Source organism: Erigeron canadensis, chromosome 5 (genome assembly GCF_010389155.1).
Source record: "Erigeron canadensis isolate Cc75 chromosome 5, C_canadensis_v1, whole genome shotgun sequence".
In the NCBI taxonomy this organism is placed as follows: domain Eukaryota; kingdom Viridiplantae; phylum Streptophyta; class Magnoliopsida; order Asterales; family Asteraceae; genus Erigeron; species Erigeron canadensis.
In genome coordinates, this window is record NC_057765.1 from 8,010,299 (window position 1) to 8,024,183 (window position 13,885).

Sequence of the window (13,885 nt, forward strand, 5' to 3'; positions counted from 1 at the left end):
AATATTATGACATTTGACAAGACATAATGGCATTTCATAAGACACTAGTATGACACATGGACTTGTGCAATTAAGTAGGTACTTACGGAGTGACTTGTGAACAATGTAAGACTTTTAGACAGATAGTGAGCTTATTTCAGGTGTATCTGACTGTTTATGTTCTTGTTCATTGATCTAGGGTACTTATACTTGTGCTGCTTTCAGGTGAGTTTCGTAGCCCCGCTTTTTACAAGTTTGGGGTGGAAAGTATACTTAATTTTCAAACAGTTTTGTTGATTTCTGTTTATGTTCAATATTGAGCCTGTACGTATAGAGTTACTTATGCCATTTGACGTGCTTTGATCTTGTTGGTATGTGTGTGATTATGTGTTTGTTTGATATGCTTTGGACGTGCTTATTGTATGAGTTGAGACTTGGACTTAAGACTTGAGACTTGGACTAAGGCAGGTACCGTAAGACCAGACTTTGAGACTTTGGGTCTCGTGACTTTGAGACTTGTGACATTGAGACTTGTGACATTGAGACTTGAGACTATTGACTGGCTATAGCGTAACTCTGCTCATTATATATTGAACAAATACTTATTTTGACTTAAAATAATAGACAAAAGACTTATTTCTTTGGCTAGACTTTTTGACATAAAACCTACGAACTCACCAACCTTTGTGTTGACACGTTTTAGTATACTTTTCAAGTACTCAGGTTAATCAGGGATAAAGACTGCTCTGCTAGGCTTGGACTTCGGAGATTAGTGCTCCTTCATTTATTGTTAGACTTTAAGGCTAAATGCCTTGGATTATTTCTCTATGGACTTGATTGTAATAAACTATTTTAGTACTATTATGACATTGAACTCATGTTTTGGGAATATATTATTATATTCTATTTCATTTAGCATTATATATGTAATACCATGCCGTGCTGTACTTTTCATGACACCTCATGTTTCCGCTAACGGTGGGGTGTTACATGGGGCGGCGGTGGGGGTGACAATGGTGGTGAATATATAAAAATAATTGATGTTAAATGGAGTATTATAGTTATTTTAAGAGCTGATAGATCTTATTGTAAATTATTTCACTAAATGTATTATAGATATATTCGGTGAAAATGTTTAACTGAATGAATAAAAGAAAGATTTATTTGAATAGTAAAAAGTTATAATTTGAAAAAAAAAGTGATATTAGACCGGTTTGCGATGTTATTAATATTAGATGTAAATTTATTAGGTTCATAATTTGTGATGAAAAAAAAAAAATGTTGTTAGCTGCTTGCTACAACCATTATTTCGACTGTCAGGATGAAGTTATCTAGGATCAGATTCAAGAGGACAGCTAGAGTGGCCTGATGGGTGGTCGATGGTTCTAAACTATATCAATCCACTTGTCTTAGATCCCATGAAGCGTGACGAGGTTAAATGGCTAGAAATCGATGGCAATGCAAAAGAGTTTTCTGTTGTCTTGGAATGATATTATCCACGAGGTTATGAAGATGGTGAATAAAAGAACTACAACTAGCGTGGTTACTAAATTGTTGTTAGCTGCTTCTGTTTATTTCACGTGGCAAGAGAGAAACACGAGACTGTTTTCTAACAAGAGATCTTTCGACCAGCTTGCTACAACTGTCAGGATGAAGCTATCTACGATCAGATTCAAAAGGACAACTAGAGTGGAGGATCTTCGCATTGCTTGGAATCTTCCTCTGGCTCAAATTAGTTAACATAGTCATGTTGTATATTTAGTATAACGTCCTGTATTTAGTTTTCCAATATGTTTTGGTGTTTTTTTTGGATGTTGAACTTAACGTGCATGAGTTGTATGTCAATCTAGTACTCAGCTAGATTGTCTGTTCTTCATTGATTGTATAAAATTCGAACTAGTGGTGACGACCTTTTATCGAAAAACAAAAAATAATTGTAAATTAAAGTCAACATTAAACATAAAAGTCAATTTTAAAAATCACAAGTTGTGATTCGTTGATTACTTAATAGATTAGTTGTGTATGTTATTTAAATCTGGTTCATATCTTGTAAAAGTGCGTAAGTAGTCCTAAGTCGTAACCATGCAAGTCCATTGATGTGGGTTGGGCCAGGTTCTATCACGAATATATATCCATGTGTGGGCTTTTTATTTGTATTTTGAGTTAAGCCGAGCTCAAATCATCGAGCCCATTGGCCATTGCTACAAACTTGGACTATTATTATTAGATTAATTAATTATTCTAGTTCAATATCAAATTGAAACTAAAGACTTAGGGTCTGTTTTTTTTAATAATTAAGTGACTGTGAATGAATTAATTAAGTGACTGAATAGATAACTGATGTTTGTACGAATTAAGTCAATACAGTTGTTTTTTGTTTATTAAGTTAAACATTTTTGATAACTAATTAATGCATTAAGTATTTTTGATTAAGTCACGACTTTTCAATTGAGAGACTAAACAAACACTATCTTAGTCTGGCTCTAGTCGAGTCTTCGAATTGATGATTGAGTCAAGCACGCTCAAGCTTAATAGTATATCAATTCGACTCGATTAATCGACTACCCTTATAGTCTGCGCACCGAAAAATAGTTCATTGTGTATTCGGTTGGTCATCACTCAGAAATACAAACAGTTGATGTTCTTGAAAGCCACCAACTACAGTTGGTTTTTTAAGAAACACGAAGAATCTATTGTTTTCATACAACTTGCATGTAATTTATATATTTTTTTGTGCAACTAGAATTTTGTAGGGATAAATGCACGTCAAAACTAAAAGAAATAAAGAATCATCTATATATCAAACTTAATTACCACTAATAGACTCCATCTTTCAATTGGTGAAAACTTTTACAAATAACTAAAACAATCTTTTATTTTTATCTATTATTGGTAATTTTGGTAACACATTATTAGTTTTGACTTATAATTTAGACAATTTGTATTATTGGTAATTTCAATAGATGGATTTTATTTTAAGTAACGTGACCAATTGAGCAGTATACGATGACACAAATTTCAAAACACCAATAACACAAATTTCGAAACACTATAATGACATCCAATTGAGTTATTAGTTAGATAAAAAAAAATACGGTGTTCGAATGCAAAGGTTTTTTTTTTAACAACGAGTTAGTAGTTAACATTCGAAACACCACAATGACATCCAATTGAGCAGTATACGGTGCTCGAACCACACATGTCTGGGATAAAACTCAGGACTCTCAAAAATCCTCCCTAATAATCCACTCCTACAAATATAAGAAGTGAGATTCGAATTATAGTGGATTTCTACAAAGTCAAAGACCTTACTAATGAGCCACCAACGCATTGAAAAAGTTGATTTTTATTTTATGCATTTATACCAATTTCTATACTTTATAATAAAGATGAAATACACATGGGAGTTGGAGCCTTCCAATACCTTTCAACAAACAACGTACTACTCTAAAGAAGAAATCTTATATTTTGTTAGAGCAATAATATTCTTGCTTTATGATCATGAAATTCATTCAACATAATTCATCTTGATGCCTTAAAACCCATGAAAGGCTTCTAATTTAACACATATCTTAGAATAAAAGAGACGTCTTTTTAAATAGTGGCAAACATTTAACCAAACATACCCTTTTAAAAAGATAGGAAATGTCACTAAAAGCATAAATAAAAGTAGTCATGAGAAACACACCAAAACATAAAACTTATTTATTTATAATGAAAGTCTAGATCAAAGCAATCTTTTCATTACTTTTGTCACCACTTCATTTAGTTTAATTTCATGATGAATACAATCTCTTTTTATGCAATGCTTAGTTTCTCAAGTGCCATAGGCTTCATTTCTGACAGGAAGTGTAGATCAGCTGGTTTAGATACTCGTGGCGATCTAACATCACGAAGACGCTTCTCATGAGAAAGTTTTCTGGCAAATCTGTACACGAAAACATACTCTTAACGACATAAGTAATACAACAAGTGAAATATTTTTGATATTTTAGGTTAACTGAACACTGATTAATGGGTACATATCTATATACACACATACTCGGTGAGAGCCTGCTTGTTCGTTTCGTCCTTGTATGGGACGAATCTGCCAGTCTCCAAGTTAACAGTTGAAACTTGTTTTTCAAGCAATTCTTCACCAGCTTTAGACAAATACGCCAAATTTTCCTTTGTAGCTTTATCAAGTGTAGACATTGTCCTTTCTAATCCATCTTCCTGTTTTTTATAAAACTTCTTAATTGAAACTTTCAACAATGACTTTAGCCAAAGGCGGTACAAGAAAAAAAATCACGAAGGGGCAAAATTAAAAAGTCCGTGAAAAAAAAAAGTATAAAAAGGGTCAAAATGTTAAAAACTTACAGAAAATATTAAAAAATCCATGAAAAATTAAAAAATACATGACAAAATCTAGATTTTGAGGGGGCATTGGCCCTCTTTGCCTCCATGTGGTACCACCCCTTATTCTAGCTAAACATATAGATATAGATTATGGGAAGTGATAAACTCACATGAACTTTTATTCATTCATAACAATTGCTGCATACCTGGATGCGTAGGTAATTTGCTTGAACATTAAGGGCTTTGAAAATGACGGAAAGATGGATATCAACCATATCAGTGCTAGCTTGAGTGAATATATCAAGCAAGGGTGTAGAGCCACTGCCATTGAACCACCATCCGAAAAATCCCCATTTTGAAGCCTCGTTTGCATTATATTTTCCTGTGACTTTACATTCACCAGTTCCTATAGATATGATCAGATATCTACGATACTCTAGGGATTTAGGTAAGGGAAAGTCTTGATTTTTACGAATGAGGTTCTTGGCGATTTCACCCATTGCAATCAAAGTCTGTTAAAGAAGAAAAAGAAAGTACTGAGATATGAGCTATTTATTTTACTATTTATGTGATTAAATAGAAGGTGGTTTCTAAAAAGTACGGAGTAAGACATTTATAGGACATTACTAATTAAGAGAATTAGGCCAAAGTTGGTTTCCATTTTCTTAAGTTAACCCTTAATTTTTAACCCAAACATTAAGTATTCTTACTGGATTATTTGCTGCTACACCACCATCAACTAGATTAAATTCATGCTCCTCTCCTTCATGTTCTGTCTTAAATTGATGTGGTGGAAGATAAGTTGGTGCAGCCGATGTTGCTATGCAAATATCCGACAACAAGGCATTCAAATAAGGTTTTTCGTTCATCTACATATTAACATGAAAAAAAAAAAGACAGAGCAGACAATTATTTGTATAAATCTTAGGACAAATAACAATATTGTATCGTGACCAAGAAAGTTACATAACCAGAACCTCATAAGTGGAAAAGATTGTTGGCTGGAGTGTCCTGATATCAAAGGTAGGAATAGCGACATTAGTTAACGTATCTCCTAATCTGATATCTCCAAGCTTATCCCTTATGGAGTCATGGAGGTGCTTCCCATTATATAATGGGCCACTTAGGTTCCTTATTAGCTTCGTGACCACATTGCTGTTGTTCGAAAAATAAAAAATATGTCAATGTTTTGAGTAAGTAAGGATCCATAAAGTAAACTAATGGTAACAATGCAGTGAAACAAAAACCAGTGCAGAGAAATATGAAAAAAGAAAAAAGTAGAAAGAGATCGAAGCAAAGATAATGCTGTACTTTGAATGTCATGGATTAAAATGTTTTAATTCTCTTTCGAGCATTTGGAAAAGAAACAAACTGCAATATATAACAGTAAAAGTATTACTGTAATTAGTAATCGAATCTTTTACAAAAAGGTCTAATGGGTAAGTTTCTTCTATAGTAGCCTGTCCTGTCTTTCTTCAGTTTCTTGTACCTTACTTTTGTTGATATATAACCTGACTTGGACTAAATACGGGTACAACAGCGACTAGGCACTAGAATTTTGTCACAATGGTTTTGTTATCCTAATCTTTTTACAGTTTTTACCTCAATATATTTATAGGAAAATTCTGCATTGATCCTGTGCACTGCTGATAGGGCGGTGACATAAATAAGCTAGAAGCCTAATTAACATGATTGTGATGCAAGGATATTGTTGCTGAATTAAAACTAAATCTTTCATTTATTTTAGCTATTACCATCTGATAGAGATAGAGACAGAGTGTCTATCCCATATACTATAGAATCAGAATTTAGCCCCATTAATTTACCTAAGACAACTATGTTCTCTGCAAGTAAGATGCCACCTTGAGCCCTTGTAACGCTTTTTCATTGATTCCATTCTATTTATAACTCAGGTTAATTAAGATACTTACTCTAGTCTCAGTTTTGACTAAATACAGGCTGTAGCTAAATTACATCAAATACTTGTACACTTACCATAAATTCAAAGGGCCGGCTTTTGATATGGAATCTACAGTTTTTTTTTTATGCACGTTAACAACAACCTTAGAATTGTATTTAGCATTGTATCGAAGAGCTACCCGATGAGAACACAAAACAGGACTAGTTTAGATATGAGAATGGTGATCAGAGCTATTTATGCCCCTATTACCTGTGTCTCATTAAATTTGGTGTTCTACGCCTGATCCTCACCCTATATACATATACATACACGTGTGTATGTGTGCGTTAGTATTTCAAAATTTGAATTTCATGAAATTAATTATTACCAATCTTGAGGGAAGATCTTGGGGCATTGTTGGAGGTAGTACTCTTTGATGTCTCTAGCAGCGAACAAAGGGCGGTTGTTCTCATTTGGAGATGCTAGCATCGCAGTAATGAGGCCACCAGTACTTGTCCCGGAAATTATGTCAAAATAGTCTGCTATTCTTGCATTCTCACCATCTAATTTCTAAACATCAGACCGTAATTCATATATAAGTAACCAGGGTTGTAAACAATAAAATTAAAACAAGACTAGAGATACCTAAGAAAATAATACTCAACGCCAACTGTAGTTATATATCTTCAAAAAAGCATGTCATGCACTCATACCTGAAGCTCAGTCTCAAGATATTCGAGAATTATAGCCGGGATAAGACCTCTAATTCCACCACCATCGATGCTAAGAACCGTGATCAAATCCCCATATACAGGGGGCTGTACAATCGACTTTTGCCTCTGCATCTCGTAACCGCTGCTGATATTATTTTGTGTAGATTTGTATACTTTTGTCAGTGACAGATGATCATCTGTTTTTGCAACTGGTGAGTATTCTACTCTGGTGGCATTCTTATTTATAGGCCCATGGTCAACTTTACTAGAACCATACCACCTTTTTAAGGTTCTTAAAGTTATGTTTACTTTATTATATTGAAAGGTGCTAAAATTTAGCTTTCCCATCCCAGAAATGTATGATTAATTATCGAACAAGGTGAAAAAGAAAGAGTAAGTTTTGTGTTGATATTTCTGCACATGAAATGTACTTTAACTTATAGGATTTAGGATGGATATGGATATATAGGCGTATAAAAGGAATATTATAACAGCTGTTTGGTATAGTACATACAGATTAAGAGCTGTGTTGTGCTTTAGATGCTCGTCGGTTTTGACATATAAGGTGAGTAATGGTTCTTTTCGTGTTCCATCTGATCCACTAAAGATAGCTGGAAAGGGAATTGAATCTGTAGGGAATTTTTTCGGAAGTAGTAGAAAGTCACAAATGATTAATGCTCGTAAGTAGTTTGTTTTAAAAAGGAAATCATATCCAAACGAATGATCTGTCCATTTTGATTTAATCTTTTCCGGAAAGATAACAGAGAACCATGCCAGAATAAGCCATCATTAGGTTTTAAAACATACATTCTGCTTTCAAGAATATAAGTTAAATATACACGTTATATATTTAGCCTGACTCGAGATTTTGCTTCTTTAAGTTGTTGCCACTTCAGAATTGGCATATTCCTAGTAACTTTCTCAAAAGTGTCTAAAGGTCTAAGTTTTTTTTCCTTCATCCTTTTAGTTAACAGAAAGCTAATTATCAGAGTTGTAATGTATGTTTAAACTGTAACCACTTAATTTCATATAATAAAAAACTTAATGCTTCAGCATCACAATAGGACACTAAAGTAGACCCATAATTTCGAATGGGCCTAAAAAGACGAACGGGCCGAAAACTAGCCCACAAACAAAGTTCAACAAATTAGAAATAAAAACTTAAAGATCCAAAAAAACTCATAAAATACAGCGTTCTTGGATTCGAAAGATGACCAAGTCTCCTTCGATCAGGTCCTTTCCACGGCGTTCTCCTTGTTTCAACCTTTGTTTTGACTGGTCTCACCCCCAAAACGAAGTCTCGTAGCCCAAGTTACAGTCATTTAAGTAAAGGGTGTTTACAGTTCACTCATGCGATCTTGGAGCCTCCAGAATCAACGTATATAACTAGACATGTAGCCCAAAAATTATGAAAACCATTATTTGCAAGTAGCATCAGCCTAACCATGGTTCTTGTATCATTTCCGCGTTCTTCCTCTCTGCGCATATGGGTCTTTGTTGAAGAATACCAGATATTAGCTAGCTAGCTAGCTACTTAAAACATTCTTCAAACCGCGTTTTTAACAGCTCATTGTCATGATCACTTCTATCTTAATTATCTTGATCACTTCGAGTTTGAGGCCATTTCCCATTAGTCTCGTAAAAGATTAAACCATATTACTAAACTGATCAGGCTAAGTTGGGTCTTCTCGATCAATATCAATCCATGCATATGTGGTCAACAACTTTTTACCAAGTTAAAAAAGTCAATGATGAATTGATGATGGAAGACTTCCTAGTTAGTTCTTGAGATTATGCTATAATTTGTTTATGGAACAAATGCTTAGAGCCTAATTAAACCATTGAATATACATTACTAATGCTTAACCCATTGCATGATTATTCAACTTTAGTGCAACACAAATTTCTATCCTTGACCAAATTGACATTACATTTAAACATGCATCATCATCATATAAAACTAATTAAACAAATAAGCAATAAGCACATTTTGTTATTAAAGATTATGCTTGACAATATTGCACCATCTTCACCATATACAACTGTTATTCTTCTTCCAAGTTGAAAGTGCCTCCAGATGGTTTTACGATCGGTAGGAAACTTGCATTGAACTCTATTCAAGCAGACACAATGATGTAGACTATAATTTCACTCGCATTGAACTTGTTAAACTACTTCTTGATTCACATTGAACGAGACAAATTAACATAAATTGAACTTGTTGATTCACACGCATATCAGAATGACGATTCTTCTACTTATCATTGATTCAACAGCGGCGATTATTCACTCAAACACAGATTTGGTGATTTAGGAGAAAGAAAAAAGTATATTAACGAAAATTTAATGTTCACTATGGTATCTTAAACTAGATCCATAATTTCGAAAACAGGGCGAAAAGTTAAAATAAAATCGTTATGTTGCTACTGTACAATGTAACAATTAATTAAACATTTCTAAAGTCTTACATATTATTTATCGACAAGATATTTTGAACGAACGAAGTATTATTTGATGATATTTTGCAAGGAAAATTAAATTATTTGTTTAGTCTATTCGTCAATGTTTCGTGAAGCACGTTGCATGCAAACCATCAACAAATGGCTTTTTCTTAAAAAGAACTACTTTAATAAAAATCAAAGAAAAGCATAAGCTATTATTTGATGCTTTTTTGAATTGGATGCAAGTTAGTGGTGATGAAAACGAAATGGATGGATCCAGCATATATTGTGGAATCCAAGCCAGCAATATATTTGCTCACTACAATAATAGTCAGTCATCATCTAAGATTGATAATCCTTCGGTTACCATTTAACTATCCAATTTTAACTTTTGTTAAGTCAATCTTTTATAATTTTGACTATAAATAGATTTATTTATACAATATAAAAATACATTTAAAATTCAAACTATCAATATATTTTACATCAGTTATTGTATTACACACGAAACAATTTTACAGTCAAAGTTACGATAAAAAGACTTTAAAAATCAAAATAAGACATTTAAATTAGAAGAGAGAAAATAATATTTAATTTTATTATATAAATTAACTTATGACTGATATGACTGATATAGTGATGTGGCTTCGTATCAAGATACTATTTATATAAGACGAAGTTAGTATGACTCATAGTGACTTAGTCAAATTTTGATTTAATATAGGTTGAATAACCTATTAGTCTATTACACAGAGTCTATTACACACAAAAGTACTCCTCGTCCCATATTAGGTGTCATAGTTTGACATTTTGAGTTTTTTTTTTTTTTCAACTTTGACCATAAATATTTTTATTTGTGTTATATAAAACTTGATATAATATACGATTATATGAGTTGATTGAGTTTAAATGTACTTTTCATTGATATAAATTTTATCAACTATTCAACTAATATATAACACAAATAAAGATATTTATGATCAAAGTCAAAAGAAAAAGACTTGAGTCAAAATAGAACAATTAAAATAGGAGGAGAGAATAATTAATTTGAATTGGCTAAATTTTATCAACATGAAAGAAAAGAATAAGGCCCAAATGAAAAAGTCATTAGTCAGATATCGCTGCAACTTCTTCCCTTGCCCACATCCGCATATATACATGGTCATAGAATGACGATCACTAACAAATGATTTGGCCATAGTACAAGAACTTACTGTCGGTTTTTTTTGCATTTGCAAGGTCGTGGATATTGATAGGGTAATGAGCTTTCATATACGTGACTAAGTGACTTTGCCCCGAGACTTATTTGAAATTTTATAAAAGCATCACGGAGCGATGATAAAAATATAAAGTGATGAGAAAGTAATGAGGTACTTTTGGCATGTGGCTATGTTTGACAAGAGTTTTTCATCAACTTTAGCTTTTAATTTGAATGAAAAAGTTCTCTTATATTAAAAGCTTTTGTTTGGTAAAATCTCTAATACAAAACGTCAACTTAACAAGCGTTTTAAAATGGGCTGTAGCTTTTAATGTCTAAATTTACAAAAATATCCTAAAGCTCACGGATAAACCTCCATCAATAGTTCAATAGTATTGAATCAATACCCACCACTACAAATCATATTGCATTTGTTCACATTTTAGGTGAATATGAACAAATTAAAAATTTTGCCACCTTTTTAGTGTGCATAAATATATTGAATTAAAAGTGTATAGAAATTTATCCACACTAAAAAGTGTGTATAAATAAAAGTTCATACTTTTTAGTGTGAACTTTCATAGTTAGTTTGTCACACCTTATTTGTTCACGATAACTTTTTTATTTACCGTGGACAAATGGAGTGTGACAAAATAATTATGAAAGTTCACACTAAAAAGTGTGAACTTTTATTTCTACACACTGTTTAGTGTGGAGAAATTTCCACACACTTTTAATTCAATATATTTATGCACACTAAAAAGCGTGGCAAAATTTTTAATTTGTTCACATTCACCTAAAAGTGTGAACAAATGCAATATGATTTGTAGTGCACGTACAAATTGTTAATCACCCATCCTTCTGCTTCATCAATCTTTGTCTTCCTTTCAGTTTATGTAACACCCGTCATTTAAAAAACATGGATTTCAAAAAACTTTGCCAAACGACGTTTAAAAAGTAGCGGAAAAGGATCACTTAAAACTGCCCCATCCGTAATCGGATGGTACCTTTATAAAACGGTGTTACTAACATGCATCATCAAAACAATATAAATGAAATCCAAGTTATGGCACCAACATAAATGCTATCATTATTACATGTTCATAAATCATAAATGAAAGTAGCCAAAACGTAAGGCTAAGGGAAGTCTAAGCATTCAACAATCTATGCTAGTCTTCTTTATTACTTCTACCCATCTCACCGAGCTAATCCTTTCCTAGCTCAAGCTTGCTTATCCTGAAGGCACAACATTTTCAAATAACAAGTGTTAGCTAATAAATTAGCTAAGTAAGATAACATAATTTGAAAACATTTGCCGATTCATAATATATTAACAAAACATGTCATAAATGTTAATATCACATACATATCACATCACAAGATAAACATAACACAATAGGATCATCATATTCCTAATGTGCCTAGCATTTCTTTCTTATCTTTCTTTCTTTACTTTGTTTCTTTGCCTAGACGTAGGCTAAGTGACTTACGCCACTTACATAGGGATGTGGGGTTTGTGTGCAGGTGGTCGTAGACCATACATGGAGTCCTCACACCCGACATGATGGGTAAACCTTTCGGTGGTCCATCGGCATCGTTAAGGAATTGACAAAGTCATTTCCAACTGAATAAACCGTTTATGTCTTTACGCAATGGTGGTTAGTTACTCCACCCGGAATACTCAAACGTAACTATGCCACGGGAGGTATCATGATTCCCAAACCACGTGACCATGTACGCCCTAGCTCCGAGGAACTAGCACGGGTTAAGCTTAACACAACATCTTGAATATGCTCGAGACTTCTTAATTATATTAGCTTAGGCTACAGTTTCACCTAAACTAATCACATACATCATCTTTTACTTTAGGGCCCTTATTCGTGCACGTGTCATGGCAATCCTATTTACATGTCTAGTGACTAGGTGTTCAAGCCATGCATAACATCATACATTTAAATCATTCATATCTTACCATACATCATAGATGGTAATCAATATACCATAAAACCTCCCATATAATCCCATAATCATACAAGTATGCAATTATATTCATTTGGGGGTTTTAACTTATAAAAACTATATTTTGTTGTACCCTCAGGTGACGAAAAATGTTATCTTACCTCAATAAGAATGCAATAACAAAGTGTTACACCAATTAAGACTCAACAGTGAATACTCAAACCTTCAGAACCTACGATGTACAAAAGAGTCCAATTAATTGCTAATTTACTCACTATCATTGTCTTTTCATGAGGACCCAATATCATGCTTTTATTAGTAAATACGTTTAATTTAAGGTGTTAAATATTCAATAACATTTAGTTCAATAATAACAATTTCAATCTCGAACCACAAGATTTAAAAATGACAATTTCAATCTTGAACCATAAAGATCAAAAGTTACAATTTCAATCTCACAAGATTTAAAACACAATTTCAATCTTGCAAGGACCAAATATGTCAATTCGAAACTGCAGGGATCAAAACTGTCAATTTCAAAACTGTAGGGATCAAAACTATCACTTTTCAAACTATAGGGATCAAAATTGTCACTTTCAAAACTACAGGGATCAAAACTGTCATTTTTGAAACTACAGGGACCGTTTATGTCAAATCAGAAACTTCAGGGATCAAAACTGTCACTTTTTGAAACTGCAGGGACCAAAACCGAAAAATATGCTAACAGTGACGTCAGCATGACGTCAGCGACATGACGTCAGCATGACGTCAGCAGATGGGACGTGCAGATTGATCGGGAAAAAAACTTTCCGTCGCTAGATCGTCGCTACATAGAACATAAACTTTAAAACGCGATTGCGACTTCGTTACTTAACCGTTTTAGACGATTCTTTTTGCAAAATTCATGTTTCTCAGTAGAGAATCTAATTCCAGAAGAAAATCCCATTTTAAAAGGTTTCCTCTTCGGGTTTTATTAAAACTATTCGGAAACCATATACGTATAAACTTCAAATCACGATTGCCGCTTCGTTACTCAACGGATTTAGATGATTATTTTTGCAAAACTCATCAATTTCAGAAAATAAGATATCACTGAAAACAAATCTCATTTAAATCGCTTTTATCACTGGATCTCACAAAAAAGGTATTAAAAACGTTACAAATCGTATTGAAATCCATATGTATGAATCAAGATCATACCAAATTATTTTACAGAACTAAAAGATATTAAAAATGAACCATATTACAGTAATCATCTATGCTTGTATGACCGTCATCATTGAGATCTCAAAATATACCCGAAAACGTTAATTTTCGGTATGGAAATCACTAGACACAAGCAAAGATCATTGTAATG

At 33.0% G+C, this 13,885-nt stretch overlaps 1 protein-coding gene across 1 annotated transcript; it reads right to left on the bottom strand.

The window, feature by feature from the left end:
• Window positions 1-3,660: 3,660 nt before the first annotated feature.
• On the bottom strand, window positions 3,661-7,276 carry LOC122600003 (patatin-like protein 2). The gene is made up of 7 exons (XM_043772633.1): window positions 6,931-7,276; window positions 6,606-6,787; window positions 5,295-5,472; window positions 5,028-5,186; window positions 4,524-4,829; window positions 4,022-4,194; window positions 3,661-3,907 (listed from the first exon to the last, which is right to left on the bottom strand). The coding sequence occupies exons 1-7, from the start codon at window positions 7,060-7,062 to the stop codon at window positions 3,778-3,780; spliced, it is 1,260 nt and encodes a 419-aa protein (XP_043628568.1). The 5' UTR covers window positions 7,063-7,276; the 3' UTR covers window positions 3,661-3,777.
• Between the last annotated feature and the right edge of the window lie 6,609 nt (window positions 7,277-13,885).

Bases quoted from the DNA above. Each gene is read 5' to 3' on its own strand.
- LOC122600003 (XM_043772633.1), bottom strand. From the start codon at position 7,062: ATGCAGAGGCAAAAGTCGATTGTACAGCCCCCTGTATATGGGGATTTG. The intron at 5,187-5,294 runs GTTCTGGTTATG...GTTAATATGTAG, and splicing joins CAATCTTTTCCACTTATGAG to ATGAACGAAAAACCTTATTT. The intron at 3,908-4,021 runs GTATGTGTGTAT...TTTCGTGTACAG, and splicing joins AACAAGCAGGCTCTCACCGA to ATTTGCCAGAAAACTTTCTC.